This window comes from Delphinapterus leucas, chromosome 8 (assembly GCF_059928025.1).
Source record: "Delphinapterus leucas isolate spDelLeu-1000000601 "Yukka" chromosome 8, BTC_Dleu_Yukka2, whole genome shotgun sequence".
Lineage (NCBI taxonomy): Eukaryota > Metazoa > Chordata > Mammalia > Artiodactyla > Monodontidae > Delphinapterus > Delphinapterus leucas.
The window spans coordinates 73,637,096-73,662,780 of record NC_143136.1 but is presented as its reverse complement, the minus strand read 5'-3'; the positions used below and the strand labels follow the sequence as shown (position 1 = coordinate 73,662,780).

General features: G+C 42.2%; 1 protein-coding gene across 4 annotated transcripts in view; it reads right to left on the bottom strand.

Moving 5' to 3' along the window:
• Positions 1 to 25,685, bottom strand: part of ACVR1 (activin A receptor type 1) — a 126,463-nt gene that overhangs the window by 32,847 nt on the left and 67,931 nt on the right. For all 4 annotated transcript variants that reach the window (XM_022569771.2, XM_022569770.2, XM_089916806.1 and 1 more), the window contains 3 exons: positions 23,227 to 23,300; positions 4,033 to 4,296; positions 1,633 to 1,844 (listed from right to left, as the gene is read on the bottom strand). In XM_022569771.2, the coding sequence (XP_022425479.1) occupies positions 1,633 to 1,844; positions 4,033 to 4,296; positions 23,227 to 23,293 (543 nt within the window). In that variant the 5' untranslated portion in view covers positions 23,294 to 23,300. The remainder of the gene's footprint in view (positions 1 to 1,632; positions 1,845 to 4,032; positions 4,297 to 23,226; positions 23,301 to 25,685) is intronic.

Below are 25,685 nucleotides of genomic sequence, written 5' to 3'. Positions count from 1 at the left end.
TACACTTCTAAAGAAAAACTATATTTTTCTACTTTTTGAATGAAATGTCCTTTTCTCCTCTTTTCCCAGTTTCACTGTAGCACAATTAAATAGGTAGGTAAAGGGAAGCTAAACGAGGTTCCTTCCCCTTTATTTTCATACAAAAAAAGTACACTTGACTGTGGTCCAGTCATGGGGAAGGCAGTAGGATGGGATATTTCCCAGCCTGTATCAGCCACCATCAAATGTTTTAATAACTCGCCAAGGGTAGTAGTCCAGGTGTAGCACCTGAGCTACAATGACTGGTGAGGGCAAGTCTTCCCCAGCAAAAAGGCTTAACTGCAGAACTCCCGGACACTTTTAAGTCTGTCGTCTAGCAGAACAAGACTTAATACAGATGATCTTACGTGATGGCATTAAATAACACTGAATCACATTAAAAGCTACCACCTTGACCGTCTTTCAATTCATCAGCCAATGACAAGGAGAGTCTCGATTTAGTACTGGCATGACTTTAACATCTTTCTAACACAAATCTTCACCTTTTTTTAAAGGGGGCATCCTACTCAGCACAGTGCCCCTGTAGAATGTTATTACTTCTCCCTTCGGCACTCGATGGTAACCTATTCGATAGCATGCAATCCCTTTTCTCACTTAAAGTTTAAAGGTGCTCTAAAATTAACACTTGACAAACAATTTTAAAAAGTGAAAAAAGGAAGACAGTTGCTTTCGATGTGATTTCATCATTTTAAAATGTGCAAAAGAGTAACTTTAAAACATACAAATACGATGGTTCCAAACCCTGTGCTAGGGTAGCTGCTAGCCACACGCTGACACTGAGACAGTGAAATGTGCCTGATCTGAACCGATATGTGCTGTACGTATAAAATACACAGATTTTTAAAATTTAGTTAAAAAAAAAAAGATGCAAAATATCTCATTAATAATTCTTTAATTATATGTTGAAATGATAATAATTATATATGTTAGGTTAAGTATATTCTTAAAATTAATATCACCTGTGAGGTTTTCGTAAACTTTTTTTAAGATGGCTACTAGAACATTTAAAATTACAGATGTGCCGCACGTATTGCAATTGGACAGCACTGGTTTAACCAAATGAGTGCAGTCCACAAGGGGGCGGCACAGGAGCACGAAAAATTTCATAGCTGCTTTTTTGGACGTCAGGTTTTAAAAGTCTTAAATTACAGGGCGCTGAAATAATCTAGAAGGGAAAGTGATTTTTAATATTAAGCAAAAGGTGCTTTTTTTGAAAGCACTTTTACTGCTAAAAATAGAGGAACTGAGTACCATAAATTCCAAGCCCTCCCCCACCATCAAAATTATAGGCAACCATTGTCTGTCCCTGTCCCCTTACTCCCAAAAGAAAAATAACTACCAAGGATCGACTAAAATAAATCCACTCCCTCATTTAATGTAAATGTCTGTCTAAAATAAATGTTCTCATGTAGAGGAGACTGAACTCACATAGGGGTGCCGGCATATACTTGCTGAAGACATAAGTGACCAGTAGTAGCATGTGTGCACTCACTGTCCAGTCACCAGTTACTGGTTAGCATTTCGTGCTTGAAATAAGAAAGCATCTTCAGCCATCTGTGTTATGCTCGGGGTCCCCTGGGGCCACAAACTCACTGCTAACGTGCTGTCTCCGACATTGGTGGTGATGAGCCCTTCGATGGTGCCATACTCCACATCTCTGGGGTTGAGGCGTTCTTGGTTGCGCCTTTTAAATTTTCGGAGAGCAACTCCCAGCAGGCAGGCTAGAAGGCAGACTGCAAACACTACAGACAGAATGATGAGGCCAACCTCCAAGTGGAAATTCTGTGTTCCAGGAAAGGATTTCCCTGGAGATGGGAGAGAGAAGGGTAACTGGCCGTAAGGCTCATTGTTTACGTATTATTTAGCATAACCAATGCCTGACAAGTAGCTCGCTCCTGACCCTGACCACACAGTCTCACAAGCCACAAAGTGTTGAAACTGAAAGACTTCCTGATACCTTGGCCAACGGCCCAGTCATTTAACCATTATTCATTTAGACACAATAGGAGTTTGAAAAAATTCCACTGAGAACCAATTTATTAATGCATCTATGTGAAAAGTGTTTTTAAAATATAAAGTACTACACAAATCTCTGATACTATCCTTATTAACCTGGATTTGATCTGTAAGGATGTTTTACCATCAAGCCCTTACGGACAGACACTATGCTGTAATATTCCTATGAGAAAGTGCTATCTGAGTTAAGACCAAATGATCCAATCTGTGGTCTCTCTCTTCAATGTATCTTGGAGGTCTACTGCTGAATTCTCATTGCTATTACATCATGATTTCTGCCTAGGAACCTATTCATTCACCTGTTCTCTAACTCGCTTATTCAACATTCATTCGCTCACTCAAAACGTTCTATCCTTGATTCACTCACTCACCTGATCACTCATTCACTCTCTGGCTCAGACATTATTACACACCCATTCAAACATTTGTGCATTCACTCGAATAGTCACATGTCACTCGAGCAAATATTCACTTTTGAGTTAAATCCAAGTTTCTCAGTTGCATAGTGAAGGTCCATAATTAAAAGATCCTAAGGCGATAATCACCTCTGAATTTCAGACCCTTTCCTGACATCACGTCACCAAGCCCTGTTCCCCACGTGTGCCTCACTCTCTCCACGTCCCTGGCCTCTTCAGCCATCCAATCTCAAGCCGAACTTCCTTTATAAATTTCTTTTAACTTTCCAAATCCAAATTAATCAACAACTTGGCACATGTCACTTGTATGATAAAGTGTAAAGCTAATTATGTACAGCATTGAACTATGAATATTGCGCCTCCCTAATTAAATCAGAAATTCCTTAAGAAAATAAATTCTGTGTCACAGCTCTAATCTGGCAGAGTGTTCTGCAGATCAGAAACTTTTCACCCTGCAGGTATCATTCCTACGTGAATGCAGGCATTTCTTCATGGTCCATCCACTCTATTAATAACAAACTCACAAGGTTTAAGAATTTATCCCATCAAGTACCGTTTTAGGTTTAACCATTAAATACCTGACCTCGCTTATAAAAACATCTCTTTTTATTAAAAACTCTCTCTTATTATTGAACCCTATTTGCTTATCAGACTTTAACCTTTTCTATATGCCTTAAGGTCCTCACCATAACTTCAAAAATTATGAATTATGTAACATGATCTTGTATCAGTTTTTTACATTTTTCTGTCTCCTCCCTTTCTGGCTGACATTTCTCGCCGTGGATGCTCTTAGTAGCCTCTCCTACGGTTTATTTCTTCTTTTGTGAGTGCAAAATTGGTTAAGTATGTCTATTAAAAATGTACTATATATTAAGAGAGTAAATTTGGCTTGGAACGAGTCTACAAAGACCAAGGTACATTCATGTTTGTAGGGACTCTGAGAGAGCAATTTAGGGCTCATTTTATGAGGAAACAGTTTCAGAGGAGGACTGAAATCCATATTGACTATAATACGGAGAAGATTCCACATAAACTACGAGGTTGATGTGAAATCTCACCCAGCTTCAAGTTTCGGTGATAGATTGCTGGGCATCAGATGGGTGATGGATTGCAGGGCATACAGGTTGTCTCCTTCCTCATAAAGAAGGGAAGGTATTCCACTCAGACATCAGAATCTTATGTTCCACTTTCCTCCCTACACACTCAACACAGAGATGAGCATTTACAAAGCAGAACTGTCTCAGAAATTATGACATCATAGCTCCTTTCAGAAAAGGATGTCAGGAGCTGTTCACCTGCTCATGACCACCAAGAGAGATCTGGTCAGCCAAGCCATCCCCAAGGTAGACATCACCTTGCTCACTTTCCCAAAAACATCCATCCTCCTTGTAGATTCCAAAAGGCCATGCCTTTCTCCTCCTCACCAGAGGGACTTCCCTTGTCACCCACTGTTGGAAGAGCAGGAGGAAAGCCTTGTAGCTACTTACATCTTTAACCCACACAGAATCAGGACAATACTAACAAAAACCCTTGATCTAGAAATAGAAAAGTCCATGGGAACCTTTAGCGGGCAGCTGGGCGGTGATGTTCCTGTTACACCAGTCCCCTTGGCAGCACTCCACAGCTTGGCCGGGTGACGGCGGGGTCTTACAGGTCATCTTCCCCTGCTCATAGACCTGGAAGCAGCCTTTCTGGTAGACGTGGAAGCCATCGTTTATGCTCAGCGAGGAAAAGCACTGCTGGCCTTCACAGTGGTCCTCATTTCCACAGGAGAGGCCTTCACACACACACATGTAAAGTCTAGGGTTAACCTTGGGCTTCTCATCTGCAAAGGGAAGAGAGGAAGGAAAACAAAAAAAATCACTGCATGGGTTTTAACCCCGTTGGGGGAACGATACAGTCTCTCCAAGACCATTACAAACACGTTAACCAAAGTCAGGTGAAGTATCACCACTGGCCATGATTTCCATATTTCTGCTGTCTTGTAACTCTCAGCTGACCAACCACCAAATAATAATCACGTCTCAAGATACGAATGTGTTGATATAAGCTGGGTACTCTTTTATATCCTATACTAGGCCAAAGAATGATTATGATCTGTTCACAGGTTTCTGAAAATGAACTTCTCCCACTGTGGTTTTCATGGTATCTTTGGTCTGATGGGCTCTCACATCCCGATTCTTGAACCAAAATAAATGTTTTACCAGAACGTAATGCTCATCACCTTTATTTTGTGTTTTAAAACGAGGCTCCTAAATACATGGCGCCTGTCAACACCAGCTCCCGTTACCTCCACACGAGCCTCCATCGACTACTAATACAGGATTGCTGACATTGCTGCCGTCACCTGTCTGCTTCAGAAACACATCAGTATAGTAAGAGTTCCCAAGGATGCACGGTCTATACTTACATATCCATATTATCAATATTTTCAGCTAAACGTCTAGAGTAATTTTTCAGTAGTACAACACTGAAGTTTTCACATTAATTACGAGACTAAACACTGCTTAAACATTTTCAACTGGCAGGAAAAAGTTGGCACCAATTTTTGAGGATGAGGGCACAGAAAGACAAAGGGAATAAAACAATGTCTGAACAGTAAGGTAACAAGTGGGACCAAAGGAATAGCCCACGCAGGTGGGTCCAAGGTGCAGGATGGATCATCAGTGAATCATACCGAACCAGACCTCCTAATTGCCTCTTTCTGAAATCACTCATTTGCAGTTTCACCTTTCAAATCACTCTTTCTTTTCCCCTCTTTTGTTAGAGTAATTAGTTCAGACTTGCGGGTCCCAACAGTTTCCACCAGCGGGGAAGGAAAGTGAAGACAGAATGTAAATAGCCGAGTCCCAGAGGCCACTGACTAGCCTGATGACACCAGTTTCACCAAAGCACTGTTCGTATAAAGAGAGTCGCTCTCAAAACTCCCTCCGAAGGTCTACAGCACAGACAGGCTGCCTTCTAATCCCTGAACCCTCTGTAGCAGGTCTGTGAGAGAACTGCTGCTTTCTTAAAATATAGCAGGTTGGATGGCTGTGCTTTCAAGAGGAGACCTTAAGGTAAGGTCTTTGAAAATGTCAAGTTCATTTACACAGATTTGTGTGGGTGTGTGTAGAGGTGTGTGGGTTATCTCAGAAAGAGAAAAGGCATTCTTCATCTTTCTTCTTCCCTCTTCAAAGGAGTGAAAAATAGTTCACTGCCCACTGTAATGTGGGTGCCTTGTCCCACAGAGTAAGGGCATGCAGACACACAGACACGAGCCTTCTATTTATAATTGACTTGCTAGGTCTTTTGAAAACCACAAGGGGCTCATCCAAGAGCAAAGACATGCCCGAAAGCAGAAAATCCAAAATAGCCGGTGACAGTGTATGTGTGTCACCAGACTCACCCCCGAGGATCAAGAGCCCGCAGGCATTTTTAATGAGCAATAACTTTAATGAGCCAAGGGACGGTCTTTATTTCTCCCTGCCTAGAGAAATCCAAGAGAAATCCCAGCACCAAGCTATTTCTATGAGGATGAGAAACATATATATCTGTTGACATAATCCAGCAAAAAGTTTACACTTGCCAAAAGCAAGTTGAAAGATAATATTTCTAGGGAGTCTAGACATGCTTGCCACTCTCAAATGGCACAAAGCTGGGCTGAGAGTTGCCAACTATGCTGCCCAACAGGTGATGATCCTTTGGAGGGAAATGGATGGGTGGGGTGAGGGACAGAGTTAGTGGCGAGCACAGCAGAGAATTAAAAAGACTATATTCAAAAACTGGGCAATAAAGCAATTTATGTAAATTTGACACACAAACATGTACTTCAAAACCCTAAATAATTGTTAAAAGTCACTGATATCCAAAAATACATACTTAACACATTAAGGAGGTTGTACCTATCGATGCTGGGTTGGGGAAGTGAGGTTAGTGTTAGGATGAAGGGGTAAAGTGAGAATAATACAGGAGAGGAGCTGATCACAGGCTGATAATGAATTGAGGAGTATGAATCATTCACTCGCTGCACCTACGGTCCCCCAGGAACAACAGCAAACAATAACTGTAGACCATACAGGGTTCACTCATCACTGATCCTATGGGAATGGATGGTCCAGGGTACCAAAGAATTAATGACACTCTGTGGTTCAAATAAAAAACTGTCAATTAAAAAAAATAACAACAATAATAATTTCTCTGGTGTGCCCTCAGAGTGAACTCTGCTCTTAAAGCTCCAGCCCAAACTGAACTCTAGGTGCACAGGTGCAAGAGGCCTACTGCCTTTCCAAGGTCTCTAGCTTTTGAAAGGATGTGGGGACTGTCTGACAGATGTTTAAACTGTAGCCTAGAGAATTTTGCCAGAATTGAGCAGCCTCAAGTAAATACCATCTTTAGTAAGATTCAACCCACTACAGGCAACTCTGCAGTGCATCCAGGCTAAATGAGGTATAGATCTTAATCAGATCTTATCCTGTGGGGTCATAAACTAAGTCGAAAACCAAGGTTTTCATATATATCTTCCCCACCACAATCAGGAAAAAGGGAAAAAAAGGAAGAAAGACAGCTCAGTAATATGTAATAATTAACTCAATCCCTGCTATGGAGGGACTACAAGCCCAGTTCAGCAGTTAGCAAATGGGAAAGTACAAAACCTTCAACAACTTCGCTTCCTATTTTGCTTTTCACCAACATTTAATCTTCTTAATTTGTATATTCCCATATAACTAATTAGCAGAGCCCTTCGTGAATCAATTCTTTTATATACAGCCAGATATAAGTGAAGACCCTAAATTCACGAGAATGACCCCATACACCCATGCACGTGTCTGCACGTACGCACACACTTCAGTTAAACGCCACTTTGGCAATTTCACCCGACAGAGTGGATTAGTCGAAGGGATGCCAAAAGGATTTTCTGAGCTAGGATTACTAATTCAACAAAGCAGGTTAAAAGCAAGGTGGTAACATTTTCAGATCTTAATATCCACAAGCCTAAGGAACACGGCAGGCCCCCCAAATGCCTATGACTCACTGTTTTGGTCTTGTTAAAATTTAGGAATAACCATAACATGTGTGGGCCTGTGATATCTTATTTGGGGTAGCAATGGTGGGTCAGGGAGGTGTGAGAGTTATCACAAAGCTTTTTTAGGGCCCCAAGCAAGGGTCTGTGGACCTCTAATCTCTCAGGCCAGGATATAAATACTCTACACATCAGGGAACGCCGAGGAAGGATAATCACCTTCTGTGACTGATTTTCAACAGTCCAGCCAGGAAGCACCACATCTGATATGAAGCATTTTACACTTGCCTGTGCTAATAACTAGGAGGTGCCCTGGCAGAAGGCAGCCAGTCTACGCTACCTAATTGACACTCATTTAAATAATGCAGTAATTGAAATGTCAAGCCAGAGGTATTCCCTGTGTGCGGTGCTCACCCACACTGTCTGTTCTAAAGGCACCTCCCGGCATTACTCAGTGTCATGGCTGGCACCCTGTGCCCTCTGTAGCCCCAGAACCAGGCCCGTGTGAACACACTCGCAGCCCGCGTCTGGCTGGGAGCAGCAGGGAGTCCTCGGCACCACCTGGAAGGAGCCAGGGCTGGCTCTGCAACCAGAGGTACAGGCTCGGAATCCCAGGGGTTCACCGCAGCCAAAACTTTTAAAAGATTTTTCTTGTTCTGGGCGATACGCTCACCATCTGGACACACCTACTCTCACAGCCTAATCCTAAACTGGCAGAGGAGGAGGCAGAGCAAAGAGCATTCAGGACCTTTTTAAGACTGTCCACAGTTTGGGATAATCTCGTGCCTCGTAGTAAGAGTACCCGCATTTATGTCTTAAGTGGGACTGGAGCAATTTGGGCACAAGCTACAAATGGCTCTCCATGCTCTCCCACCCACCTGCCCAGTCATGCACTCCAGAATACTCTAAGGCATTTAAACTGATTATCATTCTAAATGGTGAACAAAACCCCATGTTTCCCACTAAAGTCCTTGACAGAAAAGACAAATGAGAAAATGGTCCAAGTCAACCAGCCTGTAGCCGTGATCCCAGGAGTCAGCAAAAGAAACAGGCTGAATCTCTTTTAGGCTCATCTCAAAGCAGCACAAATAATAGGCAGTTATTAGACTACTGCTATAAAAGTCCAATAGCTCAGAACTTTATAGGCTAAAAAAGGAACCCCAAACATCCCTGGACTCTTTCCAACAGTATAAACGATTCATTCATTTGAAATGACAGCTTATATTAGGCTCATAGATATGGGAGTCCTTCCATCAGCTCCTAATCCGAGAGTGCAGCGTGGCACCTCTCCAGAACCTGAAAGCATCTGAGATCTCTGGCATTAAACAAAGGCTTACGGAAGGATTTTGCAATGCCAGGTATCACTGCCAGCAAGCCTGCTCCTAAGACGGAAACACAAAGGTCTGTCCGGAATGCCTAGTGAAGGGCATTTGATGGCCTGGCAAGAAGGCCGGCTATATGCCCAGAAATAAAAGACACCCAAGTACCTAAATGCTCTCATTATAATAAAACATCCACTTAGAGAAACCAAATCATATTTTCTTTTTTCCTGATCAGAGATTGATACTTGGTAAAGCTGTAAAAGCCAAGAAGCAAATATGTTCCAGGAGTTGAGAGAGAATAGAGGCATTTGAGTAGGATCACATACAAATTAGAATAATGACAACCAGAAACGATGGTAGGGTTTCCACGGTTTTGAACTCATCATGCCTCCACTCCAAATGTGTTCTTCCTCCAGTGTTCCCTCACTGAGCTGACCAGACTCACCCCCACTCAGGTGAACAAGCTTGATTCCACGACCCTAAAAAAGGAGATGCAGGGAATTTCCTGACAGTCCAGTGGTTAGGACTCGGTGCTTTCACTGCCGTGGCCCAGGTTCAATCCCTGGTCAGGGAAGTAAGATCCCTCAAGCTGTGCAAGCTGCCACAAAAAAAAAAAGGGGGGGGTAGACACAGTGGTCACCCCGGCCTACAAAAGCCCTGGTTGACCTGCTTTCTGCCTCAGATGCCCTCAGTTCTGGGAAGGGCTCCTCCTGCTTCAGGAGCTCAGGTCCGTTAGGTGTGGAATTCCCTCCACGTGGGATGCTCGGCTCTCTCCCTGCCGATGCCCCCATCCACCCAGTGTGTGCCCATCTTCCCCCGAGATCTCACCTCACCTGTTACCTCCTCAGAGAAGCGTTTGTTCACACAGCAGCCACCTGTCTATGCTCACATACGTGTGTCTGCATGGCTGCCGACCGTCCAAGTCTTCCCTGCAGACTGTGAGCCCCATGAGGGAAGGAACTGAGCCTGCTTTGCTCACTGCTACGCTCTCCGCAGCTGCCTCAGCACTTGGCAGGAGGACAAGCCTGATGAATGTTTGTTTCAGAATGAATTTTCTCTTCACAGACAGGATTCAGAGCCCACTGGGAAGAGACATGATGCTGGTTTTCAGAGAAGACTGAGCCTATAAAGTCTTTAAATGTCAGCAGAGATCTTCAGGCAAGGCTTAGTCACCAAGCCAGCGTGTCTGTGCAAACCCCTTCTCCCTACAGGAGCTCGCCACAGCGTCACACCTGCTCACCTCCTCGGGCTTACAAGTGTGGAAAATTAGTACTTTCTGTGGTGTGGTAGGTTTTGTGTTTGCTTGTTTGTGTGTTGGAAGAAAGAGGTACAGTGCAAGAGTTCCAAAAACAAGGCATAATTTAACACATCAATAGAACAGCAAGGCTTTTATGGGAGGTCCTTCCTTGGATGACTGATCTGAGGACCTTTGGCTACGATGATGCTACGGTGATGAGGATGACCAAAACACAACGAGTGCCCTGGCTTCAGCCAGTTTAGGGAGGTCCTGCAGGACTTGCCTGCTCAGCAGGGAAAAAAGATGCCCCTGGCCTCCGCTGCCCTTTTTCTCCTGTCGGTGAAAACAATGGCGTTTTCAGCAGGGAGTGAGGAAGGGTGAACTACGTCATTTTCCCCTTCTTGCTTTGCTGAAGGTGATACGGAGTCCTAAGTCACCCTGCATTTGAACTGCTGAAGCTGAGCGAGGGGGGGGAAGAAAATAAAGAAGAATTCCATCTGTTTATTTTGTGGCTGGGCTGACTCCCGGTCTCTGAAATAATCCGTGTAAGTTAAGCCTATTGCAGCAGTCTCACCTTCTATTTCAAAGCCATAAACTCAGTCTGTGTTTAAATGACTAACAAGTTAAAGAGCACTGTGGGGTATGACCTAAGACGATACCGGTCTGTCTCTTCCATGCTTTTTATGACTCCCTGAACATAGCAAAGACTTAGCTTTAACACATATGCCATGTCTGTGAAGCGACTCCTTCATAAGGGGGGAAATAATGACCCCTTTCCTCATTTTGTCTTCAAACTTCTTGAATCGTCGCTTCAGAGAAACAGATGATTGCGAGGCCTAATGAAAAGCAGCCCGCCGCAGCCCACCCCACATGGTGTTGACAACTCTTGCATCTGAGTGAAGCTCTACTTGTTGGGAGAGTAACAGAGAGGACTGAAGAAGGGGAAAAAAGCTGAGGAATTATAAACATTTCAGAGAAGTCATTCCTTGTTCAGATTCAGGAGAGCCAGTGATGTGGTACCATCTATAGCATGTCTTAGGCTAGAAGCTCCGATCACAGTGTGGGAAAAGGTGTTCCTGACTCTTTCTGGTTGTCTCCCCTTCCTCCCGGGATATCTGGAGAGTGCACGGCTGCTCCAGCAAGGTTTTCCTACCCAGGCTCTACACTGAAAATTCTGGTTTTACAGGACACCCTAAACGAGGGCTCTACACGGGAATGGACAGCAGAGAAGGCCCAGCTCCCACTTCTGTTTCTCCTCCACTGCCCTACGCGACCTTTTTCTCTGGGAATCAGGGACAGAACCTCCAAGACTGCCAACCTTTGCTCTGCTTACCATCCGCCAGCCGCCACCACATCCCCACACCCTTTCCGGAAGCTTTCAAATCACAGAGATAAATCCTTCAAAAGATGGGCACGGCTCCAATTTGTTAACAACAGTCTTAGAATGCCAGCCTCTAGGCATCGTGGCACCCAGAGCTAAAGGCGAAAATGTCTAGAATTAGTTAAATTCAGCTAAGTTCTTCCTCTCTAGCTCCCTACCCTACCCCATCCCAGAGAAAAGCGCAGAGGGAACAAGGTAATTTCCAGACTATTTTCTTTCCAGCCCAAATGAAGCCAAAGAGATCAAGATATCCAAGGATGAAAAACTGGGGCAGAGCCCAAGCCTCTGATATTGCTGCTTCCCTCTCTCCCAACTTCCCAGTCATGTCCCAAGGCCCTACCAGGTCCAGATCTCCATGAAAGGTCAAAGAAAGAAGGAATCCCATGTCTTCAGTCCCATGAGTACATGCCCTGTGCATCTGTATTCCAGCCTTTATAACTTGATCTTTGTCTCGCCTATCTTCTTTACCCCATCAGTCTAATTAATATGGTTCACAAGAATTCATTAACTCCCAAGTTCAACACGCTTAAGACTGGCTTCCTCATCAGAGACGAAAGATCCTACAGTCACCATAAGACAGTTGAGTGTAGGTCATTTTGAGCTTATTCTTTTTCACCCCGGAGCCCACAGAAAGGCCCCAGGTGCCTACACTCAAGGTAGAAACAGGAAGACTTTCTTCAGAATGCTGTGAACCAGAGCTGGCTTTTTAAACACACATGCCTTCCCCCCACACCCCAGCCTCTGGGGCACAGCACACCGTTCCCAGCTTCCACAATAATCTTGGACCTTGGCAGAAGAAAGGCAGCTAAATATGAGATGTGTCACGAGGCCACTGGCTGAGGAGCAACGATATCTAAACACAAACCAAGGCGAGAGCAACAGGCCAGAGTTTCCACAGACTCCCTTTTGGCTCCTGTGGCTGTAGAGCACTGACGGCCTAAAGATAACCCAAGACTCTAAGAAGGGTCACTTTTAAATAGCAGCTTGAGTACCACCAGTCATTTCAGAAGTATTTCCTTCCAGAGCCTTCTTCCATCCACATCGGCGTGCCAAGCCTGCCCAACGATGGCAAGCCCGCGGCAGAGATGAAAGCCCGGAAGGACATGGAAGGAGTCCCAAAGGGAAACAGACAGCTCCTGACATGCTGATTCTATTCTGTGCCCACATTTGGAGTATGATCTCGCAGAGGGCCACCTTGTAGAAGTGATCTACTGACAATCACTGGGGATTAAAGAGCACGTAGAAAATCAAACAAGATAGTTTTCACTCAGTGCCTCCCCTCTCTAAAACTGAGGCAGGGTTCTCCATGACGGCTACCGTCTAGGAGTGTTTTAGGAAAGCCTTTCCCTCCAGGAGAAAACATATACCTCTCAGTCTGTCTGTCGGACCCCAGTTTGGCTGAGCACGGAGAACTGGTATGGCTTCTTCAGCACGTACCGCACGTACGCAAGCACTGCGGCCACCCACTAACCACCCAAGTGCCCAGTGGAACTGCTCAGAGGAGCCTGCTGCTTTTTCGTTTCCTTTTAAGCCAGGGCCAAAGTTCCCAGGATCTTCCTAAGAACCCCTGAGATCTGTTCAGCCCCTCACCTATCCACCCAGGGAGCCCACACTGTCCTAAATGGCAGTCGGCCAGGGGCTGGTGTACAAGGGACAGGTGTGCAGTGGGCTATTTTCAGTTGCTATCTGCTCAAACGGGAGCTGCACATGGTCAGGAGGCAGGCAAGTTTTGGTTGCCTTTCAAACTCTGGGCAGCCAAGAGACGTACACCTTTCACAGCTGCCCGGGCAACCAGCTGCTCGGTCCTCCTCCCAAGACGGGAGCAATGAAAACAGCGTAACCTGGCCAGCCACCATGCCAGCGAGCAAGCTGCACCTCTCATGTCACTGCCTGGGTTATTCTGAGCTGGGCTTATTGACACTCCATGGCAACACAGGAACAAAGGACCAGCTAGAGGGATTTAAATGTCTTGTAAAAGTTGCTAAGAAAGTCAGCAGCTCAGCCTTCTGTTTTCATAACGGAAATTAGTGTTAGATTATTGTCGTTCACTGCTGCTGTTATAATTTGTGAGCTACCTGCAACAGAGGTCTTCTCTTGGAACTAAGGGTTTTGTTTTTGTTTTGTTTTTGTTTTGTTGGCCACCGTCAAGTTGCTATAGTTGGGATGCCTTTGAAAAGGCAGCACGTGGGCCTGTCTGCCCGACCCTGCAGGGGGACTAGTTTTTCCCGTCCCTTCACCTCTAATCCTGCTGTAGCCTGTGATCCACTTCTACCACAAAATTCTTTCAAAGCACACAAAGCGCATCTAATTAATCTTTCAATAGTTCTCGCTGCCCTCAGGATCTAAGACAAACGCCTCATGCACAAGCCCCTGCCAGGCTAGTAGGGCCTCAAATCTCAACCCAAATGCCTTCTGGGAGGCTGCTCTGGCCATGCTGGACCACCCGGGTGGTGACCTGTATCCCCCCACTTCTCTGGGCCTGGCCCTTCCCCTGCCTCAAAAGTCCTTCTCAGTCCTTCCTTTGCTGGTCTAATGCCTGTTCATCCTCCCAAACCCTGCCTGTCGCCAATCCCAGCCTGGTGTGCCATGAAGGCCCTTCCGGCCAACACCCCTAGTGCTGTGCTTGTAACCTTTGTCTCCTCCAACTAGACTGTGACTCTTTGACAGCAAAAACCCCTTCTCGGTATGTTGACATCACCAGTGCCTACCCCGTGTGCTCATGGTAATTTATCAACTGCAAGAATGTAAGATTGTCTTATCACTGATTCTCTTTTCCAAAACTTGGAATACATTCTTTGAAAGGATGATGTCCTTTCTTACCCTGTCCCCAGCCCAGATCAGTTCCTGGGTCTCTTATTACCTTTTCTGTATTATGATAATTATTTATTCATTCATTTGTCAGATATTCACTGACCACCAAATACATGCCAGGCGCTGTTTTAGACACTAGCGAGAAAACACCACCACCAAGTCCTGGCCTCTCTCACCCTAGGCCTCACTTTGCATGGCTGACTTCTCACCACCACGCTGCTACTGCTAAGCATGGCTCTGCGGTAACGGCTCTTGAGAGCTCAGGTAACCCACATACAGAGACACAGTAAGAAGGAAGAAGGAGGCTCACGATGGTGTCTGACTCTGCCTCTCTCCTGAGAAAGGCTTAATTCCTATGCATGGCCAAGAGCCTTCCCTTCAGAAGACACTCTGATTAGCAACACCACTGAATTATCAAAAATCACCCTAACCCTTTGCAAAACTGACAGCGTGAAGCATATGAACTAGGACATAATGTTAAAGATAAACACTGTGTAACTCTGCATGGCATCCTGCAGCGTTACATACGTCACAGGAGCCAAAGGTTAAACTGGACTGTTGGGTTTTTTTCTTTTCTCTATCTCTTCCTTATAGCTTTACCAAATGGGTGTGATTTTTTTTTTCATTTATACTGGCTTAGTGTAAATACCAGAATTCAGAAGGTAAACAAATGCAGCAAATAAATAAAAGAGGCTGCTCCCTGCCCCAAATCACCGTTTGAATAAAAAATATAAGCAGAGTGGGCTTCCCTGGTGGCGCAGTGGTTGAGAGTCCGCCTGCTGATGCAGGGGACACGGGTTCGTGCCCCGGTCCGGGAAGATCCCACGTGCCGCGGAGCGGCTGGACCCGTGAGCCATGGCCACTGAGCCTGCAGGTTCGGAGCCTGTGCTCCGCAGCGGGAGAGGCCACAGCAGTGGGAGGCCCGTGTACCGCAAAAAAAAAAAAAAAATATATATATATATATATATATATATATATATATATAAAAGCAGAGGTTTTTGTTCTTGCTTTAAGGTGAATTTTACCACCCCCTTCCAAGAGGAATTTCTCATTCTGCCTCCTTCTCTCCTTCCCACATGCCCCAAATATACATATCCTCAGAAAGTCCATGTTCCCCTCTAACCCATAACAAAGAATTAGATGCAGCATTACCGTGGATCTAGGAAACACCCAGCTCTGCAGAGCTCAGATTCAGCTGATTAGAATCAGGCAGCAGCTGTTCCAGTGTTATGACCACGGCTGAGAAGGCACATATGTAAACTTCCCTCCTCCTGTCAAATCACTGGCTTGCAGAGAGAGGATGGTCAGGCTACATGAAGTCGTAAAAATAAATAAATAAATAAATTTTAAAAGGTCTGGGCCAGCTTTACTGGAGACTATCTGGGTTAGCTGTCAGAGCTTTCACCTGAGGGCAGCCAGGACTTCCCGGCAGCGAGCTCTTGGGAGCAGACTGGAGGTGTCTTTCTTAAACTGTGGGTTATGACCCATTTGTGGGTAGCGAAATTGATTTAGTGGTTCAAGACAAGGCTTCTTTCTTTCTTTCTAAATGAAATAAAACTGAATAGAATAAAAAAGAGAAGAAGCAGGAGTACATTAGCATAGTAAGAGTAATCACTTTCATGAAATTTTCTTTTCAGATGCATGCGGGTCATACTCCAAAATGTTTCTAAATGTAGATGCACTGGGTCCAACTCTAAAATGTTTCTTACTGTGAGTCACAGTGAAAATTTTGAAGGCTTCCCTGCCCTGTGTCTTACACTATCTTGGAATCGACATGAGCTCTGAGTAATTATGACTGTTTCATATAACCATAATCTATCGAAGCTTGCCTGAGGTCATGCTGGGCTACAGAGGGAAGTTCTGGAGGACAGTTGGTAATGTTTGGGAATTACAAATTAATTTTTAAAATTTTTTATTGAAGTATAGTTGATTTACAACGTTGTGTTAGTTTCCAGTACCCAGCAAAGTGATTCAGTTATACATACATTATATTCTTTTTCATATTCTTTTCCATTACGGTTTATTATAGGATATTGAATATATTTCCCTGTGCTATACAGTAGGACCTTGTTGTTTATCTATTTTATATATAGTAATTTGTATCTGCTAATCCCACGCTCCTAATTTATCCCTCCCTCACCCCCTTTCCCCTTTGGTAACCATAAGTTTGTTTTCTACGTCTTGAGTCTACAAATTAATTTTTAAATGTTTTGTTTTCCTCGGTGTTTACTTTTCAAGAGCAAAAGTAGCACACATGCCATCCCTACAAATCTCCTGCTTCACCAGTTTTTCCATAAAGAGGAGATGGCATCCACCCTCTCCCCCTTGAGACCCATCTTTATAAAACAGAAGCTTAGAAGCTATTGCACTGCCCACTCACTGTCGACCACAAGGAAACCATTTAATGAGCTAGGGCCTTGGATTTGTTTTCCCATCCATTCAATATTTGACTCTGATTGAATTTTTTTTTTTTTTTTTTTTTTTTTTTTGCGGTACGCGGGCCTCTCACTGTTGTGGCCTCTCCCGCTGCGGAGCACAGGCTCCGGACGCGCAGGCTCAGCGGCCATGGCTCATGGGCCCAGCCACTCCGCGGCATGTGGGATCTTCCCGGACCAGGGCACGAACCCGTATCCCCTGCATCGGCAGGCGGACTCTCAACCACTGCGCCACCAGGGAAGCCCCTGACTGAATTTGTAGAGTCCTCTCCACACCCTACCACTAACTCCTCTCATATAAATGCATTGAATATGAACATTTTATAATGTTCACTGGGACAAAAAAAATTGGATGTGGCTTTAGTTTAACTACCCACAGCTGAAACAAACATTCCCCAGAAAGGAAAAGCTGAAAGGAAGCTTTGTCACAGCTCACCTTGCATCAATAATATACTCATTCTGTTAGGTGAGAAAATGTGACAATAAAGAAGCAGTATCTTAAAAGTGTACAGCTTCACCTGATATTTACATTTTAGGTCCTCATAGTGGCCAACAGCTCAGTACATCTCATCTCTCTCCCCAACAAATCTCTCATATGATGATGTGTCAACGAAAAAGATTTGATTCTGAACAAAAGGGATAAATTATAGTCCTGAGAAATGAGGGCAACAAATTTAATACTGAGACATTTCTCTTACATTCATTCACCCCTTCACGAACTTCCTGAATTCTCAATAATGAGAAATTCAAAGAAAGGCTTATTCTATTCTTCACCCCCAGTGGCAAAGAGGGGCACCTTTGTGGACCCTAACAAAAAGTCTATTGAAGTGATCTCCTTCCTTCTCTCATTGGGTAATTGGGCTGGAAAGTCTGAGTAGTGATGGCTTTGGAAATACTAAAATCAAGTCAACCCAGAAAACGATTTAGTACTTAGCAATCTTCTCTAAGACAGGCCGAAATCTCTTGCAACGAAACTCTGCAAAAGTCCAGCCTTCCTTGCTGCAATAGAATCTAACTATGGCTTGCAAATTTAATAAAATGTGGGTCATCTTAGCTTTGAAATATTTTTGAAGAAGCAGTATTCCACTTTAAGTTATTTGTGTCATGGTCGTCCCTGCAAATGCTCACAGGGACAAAGGTAAAACCAAACAAGCAGGTTCTGGAACAAAAATGGACTTCTCCCGGGTGGCATAATAGCAGTATTAGAGCATGATTAGTCTTATTAATGGGAAGGAAAAGGAAGGATATACGGGTAATTAGGGCTCAAGTGCTCTTCTCTGTGAGAGCAAATAAAAATCTTCCTGCAGCTGGAGTTGTATATATAATGAACGTGAAAAATGAATATTGGTATGAGAGAGGAATAAAAAACACAAACCCAGGTAAAAGGGATTCATCATTTGTTATTGGAAGCCCTCACCTCAGCCTCTCAAATGGACTGGATTGAGCTGTATTCTAGCATGTACCAGATGTAATATGAATGTGGATGTAGCTAATTTAGGGTACCAAAAAATACAAAACTCTGAAGATGACCGATAATGACTGAAACTCTTGAATACCAATCCTCAAAGTATAACACACCTTTTGTTGGCTGTATAACCTTAAGCAAGAGTTTTAACCAATTCAAAAGCACATCCCCACTAACGTATCTCATTAGGGTAATGATGAGGATTATGGGAAATAACAAACATAAAACAACATTGGGCACATATTAACCACTCAATAAATATTACCTATAAATCATCAAAGAGATAGTTCTAGTATGCAGTATCTTCCAAATTTACTGGGTCTTTTTGGCCCCAGAGCATTTAGAATTCCATTTAGAAATTGAGAAATGTTCTAAAGTACACACATACTAGTCAAACTCTGCCAAAAGTACTCTTTGGGACTTCTTATTTGATATGTTGACACTGTATCTAATCAATATTTAAAAGACATCTGGGAGTAACTGGGGAGACAAAAGGAAAGAAGCTTTCTGTTTTTTTGTTTGTTTTTAATAGACTAAGAGGAGTACAATACCCAACAAAATATATTAGAACAAAATCTCTATGACTTTCTTATTTATGCACCAAGAATGTCATTAGCTCCACTGAAGCCCAATTAATAAGGTGCCGTAGCTGCTCTGCAAACATCAAACCTGGGTCTGTTTCCTTTTAAACTTGGTAGTCTAGAGCTTCCCTGGTGGCGCAGTGATTAAGAATCCATCTGCCAATGCAGGGGACACGGGTTCAAGCCCTGGTCCAGGAAGATCCCACATGCCGTGGAGCAACTAAACCCGTGCGCCCCAACTACTGAGCCTGAGCTCTAGAGCCCACATGCCACAACTACTGAAGCCTGTGCACCTAGAGCCCGTGCTCCGCAACAAGAGAAGCCACCATAATGAGAAGCCCGCACACCGCAAGGAAGAGTAGCCCCTGCTCGCCGCAACTAGAGAAAGCCTGTGCACAACGATGAAGACCCAACACAGCCAAAATAATAAATTAATTAATTAAAACAAACAAAAAACTTGGCAGTTTAAAGCTCTGCACTAGACAATCTATGAGGCTAATATAAAGTTTTTAGTTATTTGCCCTGTTATTTACCTCTTTCGGTTAAGTATTTTGTACTCGACATTTGCTTTATGACTAATGTTGAGTATATTACAATTAGTTCTCAGTGGTTTTTTTAAAAAAAATTTTCTAGTAAATATGCAAAAACAAAGAGTCTTTTCATAGAATATGCTATTGATAGTTAACTAGGAGTTGAGTCATTGAGGGAAGACAAGACTAAGGCCACCGCTATTAAGATCAGAGTACTCTAGGTTGTAGCACTCACTGGATATTGTTTTAAAAATTAAAAAAAAAAAGCTATCGCAACGAAAGGATGATGTGCTCTTTTCCATATCTGTAAACATCCTAGTGCTGGTGTTATATTCAATAGCAAAACCTTAGTGGCATCCATTTCCATCAGCCAGACTAACTTGTTTCATTACAGATCTTCACTCTGGCATTAAGAGGTCATTTGCTGGATCCTTTGGGCAGCTTAAGAGCTTAAAGCAGGAAAAAACAACCAATGGCTGGGTTGCTAACACTGTTCCATAAATGCCCTTTTCACCTCCTCTTTCCCCATTCTTTCCCACTTCCCCTTCTCTATCCGTATTACATTTCCACCTCAATTTCTCTTCCACTCTTTTTTTTTTTTCTATCGTGCCCACACCAAGAGTCCACCAGGACAGCACATGAAACCTGAAGGATTGTCTGACCACACAGAACTGCTACTGTACCTAGGGGAGCACACAGAATTTGGAGGGACTTCATTTCCCAACATTCTTTTTTTTTTAACTGATCATATTATGTAGCAACTAAAAAGAGGAAAAATCCTAGCAACTTGCCTATTATGTCTCCAGACATTGTCAAGTGTCCCTTGGGGGATAAAATTAACCCCTCAGATGAGAACTACTATTAACCCACCAAATATTCCCAGCCCATTTCTTCTTAGTAATTCTTTCAACCTAGGACCCAACCTCTCTTCTGGTTAAACACCTCCTACTCCTTTAAACTTGCCACGCAGGATCCTTATTTCATATCTTTTTGGCACTAATTAAAATGATTGCAATATTATTGGACTGTATCAAACAACACTGCTTAGAGAAGAATATAGACTATGGATATCTAAAGTGGTTGACGATAGCGTTTTTTAATAGAAACTTAATGTAAGCTGCTTTATATAACTGTAAATTTTCATAGTAGTAAAAAGGAACAGATAAAATTCACATTTTTTATTGTCTTCAAAACCCAGTGTGTACTTTACACTTAAAGCATATCTCGGCTTGTATCAGCTGCACTTTGAGTGCTCAGTATGTGGCTAGTGGCTCCCTGACTATAACACATGTCAATGAACATGGGAAGGAGGGAGGAACAGAGCAAATATTACACACCTAATACGTAACAAAATAGATTTCTAGTACATCGAGCACTGATTTTTCCACAGTGTTGGCTACATTAACTTATATTAGATGCCTCCTTGGAAACTTATCAAGTGTATAAAACTGATCACTATACCCCCAAGAGCCTGTAAGAGGGGGATTAGTCTTACTGGCCCATCTGATCACAACAAGGCTGAGATTCACACCGTAAGCACCACTCCTCATGGAGCAACTCTTATAAAATAAAGTGCAAACTGCTCAATGCACAATAAAATAAGAGTTTGTTTACACATCTAGAAAGATTTACACCAACATGCTAAAAGCAATTACATGTAAGTGCAGGGAATTATAGGCAACTTTTATTTTCTTTTTCTCTTGATTATCTCTTGTGGACTCCACAGGCAGTGCCATCTCTAAGTAGCTTTTTGCAGATGGGGAGAAGGGAGGATAGTGAGAATGAGTTAGGCCCTAAAATGCCTGTGTGATCCCACACAACTAAGAGTTACCCTGTGCCCCTTCAGGTTCTCACTGGCCCACCCACTAGGCATTCATTTACATGAAAACCGCTGTATAATTAATTGAACCTAATACCTAACTCTTTTATACATAAAAATACAAAGTATGTCTTATACTGTCTTAATGTATACGAAATTTTCTCAAAATATAACCACTGTGTAAATCAAGGGACAAACAGTTCTCTGTTTTGTTGGGATTCTACCAAAATTTGTTCACCAAGTCAGAAAATTCAAGCACTGCAGGCAAGATCCCTTGTGATAATTAAGTCACCGATACAATACACTAGTACCAATGTTTTCTGTTTTCTAAGACATCAAAGATTATTATGTGTGTGTGTGTGTGTGTGTGTGTATAGGTATATATTTTTATACAAACATTTGTTACTTCTTCTAGTGTACTCATGCCCAACTACACTAGATTATATTACATTTGTCTATACGTACTATTTTAATTATATGACATATTTAATTACATATTATTTTCAGAGAATTTTCTCTTCATTTCAGATAGCGAATTATAGTGAGTTTTTAAAATTTATGTTTATAAGAAAGGTACGGTGTGTATAGGTTGCACTCCAAGAAAATCAAGGGGTATTATCAAATATGTATAAAAAGGGGATGTTCACATGCAAAACAAAAAGAAGTCTAGACACAGACCTTATACCCTTCATAAAAATTATTCAATTAACAGATCACAGACCTAAATGTACAACACAACACTATAAAACTCCTATTAGATAACATAGGAGAAAACCTACATTACCTCACTGAGTATGACAATAACTTTTTTTTTTTTTTTTGGGCAATAACTTTTTAGAGGCATGATCCACGAAAAAAATAATTAATAAGCTGGACTCCATTAAAATTAAAACTTCTGCTCTGTGAAAGATAATGTCAAAAGAATGACAAGACAAACCACAGACTGGGAGAAAATATATGCAAAAGACATATCTGATAAAGGACTGTTATCCAAAATATACCAAGAACTCTGAAAACTCAACAATAAGAAAACAAAGAGCCCAAATAAAAAATGGGCCAAAGACCTTAAAGACACCTCAGTAAAGATATACAGATGGCAAATAAGCACACGAAAAGATGCTCCACATCATACATCATCAGGGAAATGCAAATTAAAACAATGAGACACCACCACATACCTATAAGAATGGCCAAAATCCAGAACACTGGTAACACCACATGCTAGTGAGGATGTGGAACAATAGGAACTCTCATACGTTGCTGGTGGGAATGCAAAATGGAACAGCCACTTTGGAAGACAGCTTAGCAGTTTCTAACAAAACTAAACATACTCTACCATACAATCCAGCAATCACAATCCCTGGTGTTTACCCAAAGGAGTTGAAAACTTATATCTACACAAAAACCTGCACATGGATGTTTACAGCAGCTTTATTCATAATTACCAAAACTTGGAAGCAATCAAGATGGCCTTCAGTAGGTGAATGGATAAATGAACTGTGGTCCATCCAGACAATGAAACATTACTCAGCACTAAAAAGAAATGAACTACTAAGCCATGAAGAGACACGAAGGAACCTTAAATGTAAAATACTAAGTGAAAGAAGCCAATATGAAAAGGCTATGTATACTGTATGAATCCAACTACATGACATTCTGGAAAAGGCAAAACTATGGAGGCAGTAAAAGAATCAGTGGTTGGCAGGGGTTGCAGAGGTGGAGAGAGAGGAATAGGTGGAGCTCAGAGGATTTTTAGGGCAGTGAAATACTCTGTATGATACTATAATGATGGATACATGTCATTATACATGTCATTATAACCCACAGAATGTACACCACCAAGAGTGAACCCTAATGTAAATTACGGACTGGGGTGATTATGATGTGTCAATGTAGGTTCATCAATTATAACAAATGTACCACTTTGGTTGGGGGGATGTTGATAATGGGGGAGGCTATACATGTGTCGGGGCAGGGGGTATATGAGAAATCTCTGTATCGTCCTCTCAATTTTGCTGTGAACCTAAAAAACAGCTTTAAAAAAATAAAGTCTTAAAAATGGGGGGAGGGGAGGATTGCTAAGTCTGATAGGATTAAGAAGAAACTAGTTTACAGTAAGCCAAACAATACACAGTATACTCGTCCGACCCCAAATAGTTGTGAGCCACTTACCTTCCATACTAGGGGAAGGGAGAGCAATCATCATTAGCACAGGAAGAATCATCACTCCATCTACCATTGTACAACTGTGGAGGGAAAAAAAGAGATATCAGTAAAACAACAAAATTTAACTGTAGGATGACAAATTAAATTAAGCATACCATCTTCAAACTGCCATTCAAGGCCTTTCTTACAAATCCCCCTCACATATGTTGCCTTATTTCTTAGTACACTTAAACATATACCCTTTACATGGATCTAAATAAATCATCTTAAAGAGTTAATCAGATTTACCTCCTACTGGTGGCCACTCTGAGGCAACTTTCCCTGAGTCTACCCACTTACAAAGAACTCAAAAGGGACATGAAAAATCCTCAGCTGTAAGGCCAGGCATTCCTAAAGGACTTTAGGTTTGAATTTTATTTTATGCCACGGAATGGAAGATTGGCACCAAGTTAAATACTCTAAGAAGCACGAACAGGCTGTTCTGACACCATGTTAAAGATTAAGTGACTGAATAATCCAAACCCAATTACTATGTTTGAGCCTTCCTTTAAAAGGATTAGAGGTGAAGCAACCTACATCATCACACAGCCCCGAAAAAGAAAAAAGAAGAAAACAAAACACAAAACTGTAACTTATCCCTCATCTATGGCAAAGCAATGTATTCTTACATTAACCTCAAATTTAACAAAGCATAGACGCAATCAAGACATGAAGAAATCATATAAAATCTTAATATATGAAACTATAACAGAGAGAAAATAAGATACTTGATATAAATTTTAAGTTGATATTGCCCTAAAACTACATTGGCAGAAGCTCAATGTTCTGAGTCAAGGGGTTACAACGAAGAACTTTTCCATCTGAATAATTCCTATAAAATTTTGGAAATATGATGAGAGTTTGGCTATACTAATTCTTTATTACAAAGAATAATTTTAAACAATTAAACCTTGAACTAGCTGCAATTTTCTGGATGGTAAAATAAAGAGAAAACGGGTAAAGTTCTTTAGTGAATAGGTTCATGTGCTATCTTACTCTTAAAGCTTCAAAGAAAAGAGCAAAAGCCCACTGCTATCTAAGCTGTTTGGAATGGACACCTTCTGACTCATCTTCTTAAAATCAGTTTTTTGGTTAGGAGTCTGACTGTTCATTCCCCTCACCTCTATTCTATCTTACCATCCCTCACTTCAATTTGTCTACAGCTGTATTTCAGACTAACCCTTCTCTAACAGCAAGGTGAGGGAAGGGAGTAAAGGAGAGTTTAATGGACCTTCCTTTTACATTTTTAAAAGCACATGGAACTTGAGTGACTCCCTTTCTACTGTTGTTGTTGTTATTATTGCTATTATTTCCATGTTCACATAGATCTTTTCTAGAGCAAGCCCTTGTTTGATATAAATGCAAATGCCTCACCTCACCCTGGAACCCTCATAACCAGTACTGACCCTTCCACCACCATCTCATCTCTGTGCCTTTGAACAGAAACACACTGTTGGTTCCCTCCACCCCAGATGCCTTGAGCCTCCCCCTCCACCTCTCTCCTACCCAACTCCCTCTTCCTGTCATCCACGATCTAGCTCAAAAGGCAAATGCTTGGTGCAACACCTCTCCATCAGCAGTGATTTCAACCCCCCAGCACTGGTCTAACACCACTCCGAATCAATTATTTGTCTATGTCAATCTCCAGCACTAGCCTACTTGCCCCCAAAAGGGGTGCATGCATCCAAGGGCCACACAAGACAATGCATTAAATTATGGGATGAAAATACTAAAACTTGTATCTTATAAAAACTGATTTAATCTAACAGAGTGATAAATAACTTGATCCTTTATTTGGTCTCTGTCTCAGTCCCTTAGGACAGTCCACTACAAGAGGTATCTTGCAGAAGAAGTGGGAGTTACACAATGTGAAAGAGTGGACATTGTTTGCTTATAGAATACAGCCATGTGCTACATATACTCTTGAGGGTTTACTGAAGTGGAATTACAGGTTGTAATGGCTAGATATAATGAAATGAGCCCTCCCCAAATTGCAAGTGTTCTAAATCCATTAAAGAAACTACAGATTGAATATGTTATTAATGAAAGTACCAGAGAAGAGTAAGAAAATGGTGGAACTTATATGGCTATTCCTAGCAGTTCTTTGTTAATCAGTTTAAACAAAAGCAATTAACATTCAGTTCACTGTGACATGAAGCAGGCTCACCAAATTCAGAATTCAAAAATACATTAAAAACTGATTTGCATCCAGTATCATAAACAATAAACATTATCCTGAGTAGCCTGAGATTTTTGTCAATAATACAATGTCATTACCATTAGCCATACCTCAAATATTTCATCTTAAATCTTTTTAAAATTTCTATTTTATGTATGTCTTATAACACATAGTTTTACTTTATATAAAACTTATAAGCAACATACATATTGAGGGTACACACTCAAAAAACTTTTTTTTTTTTTTT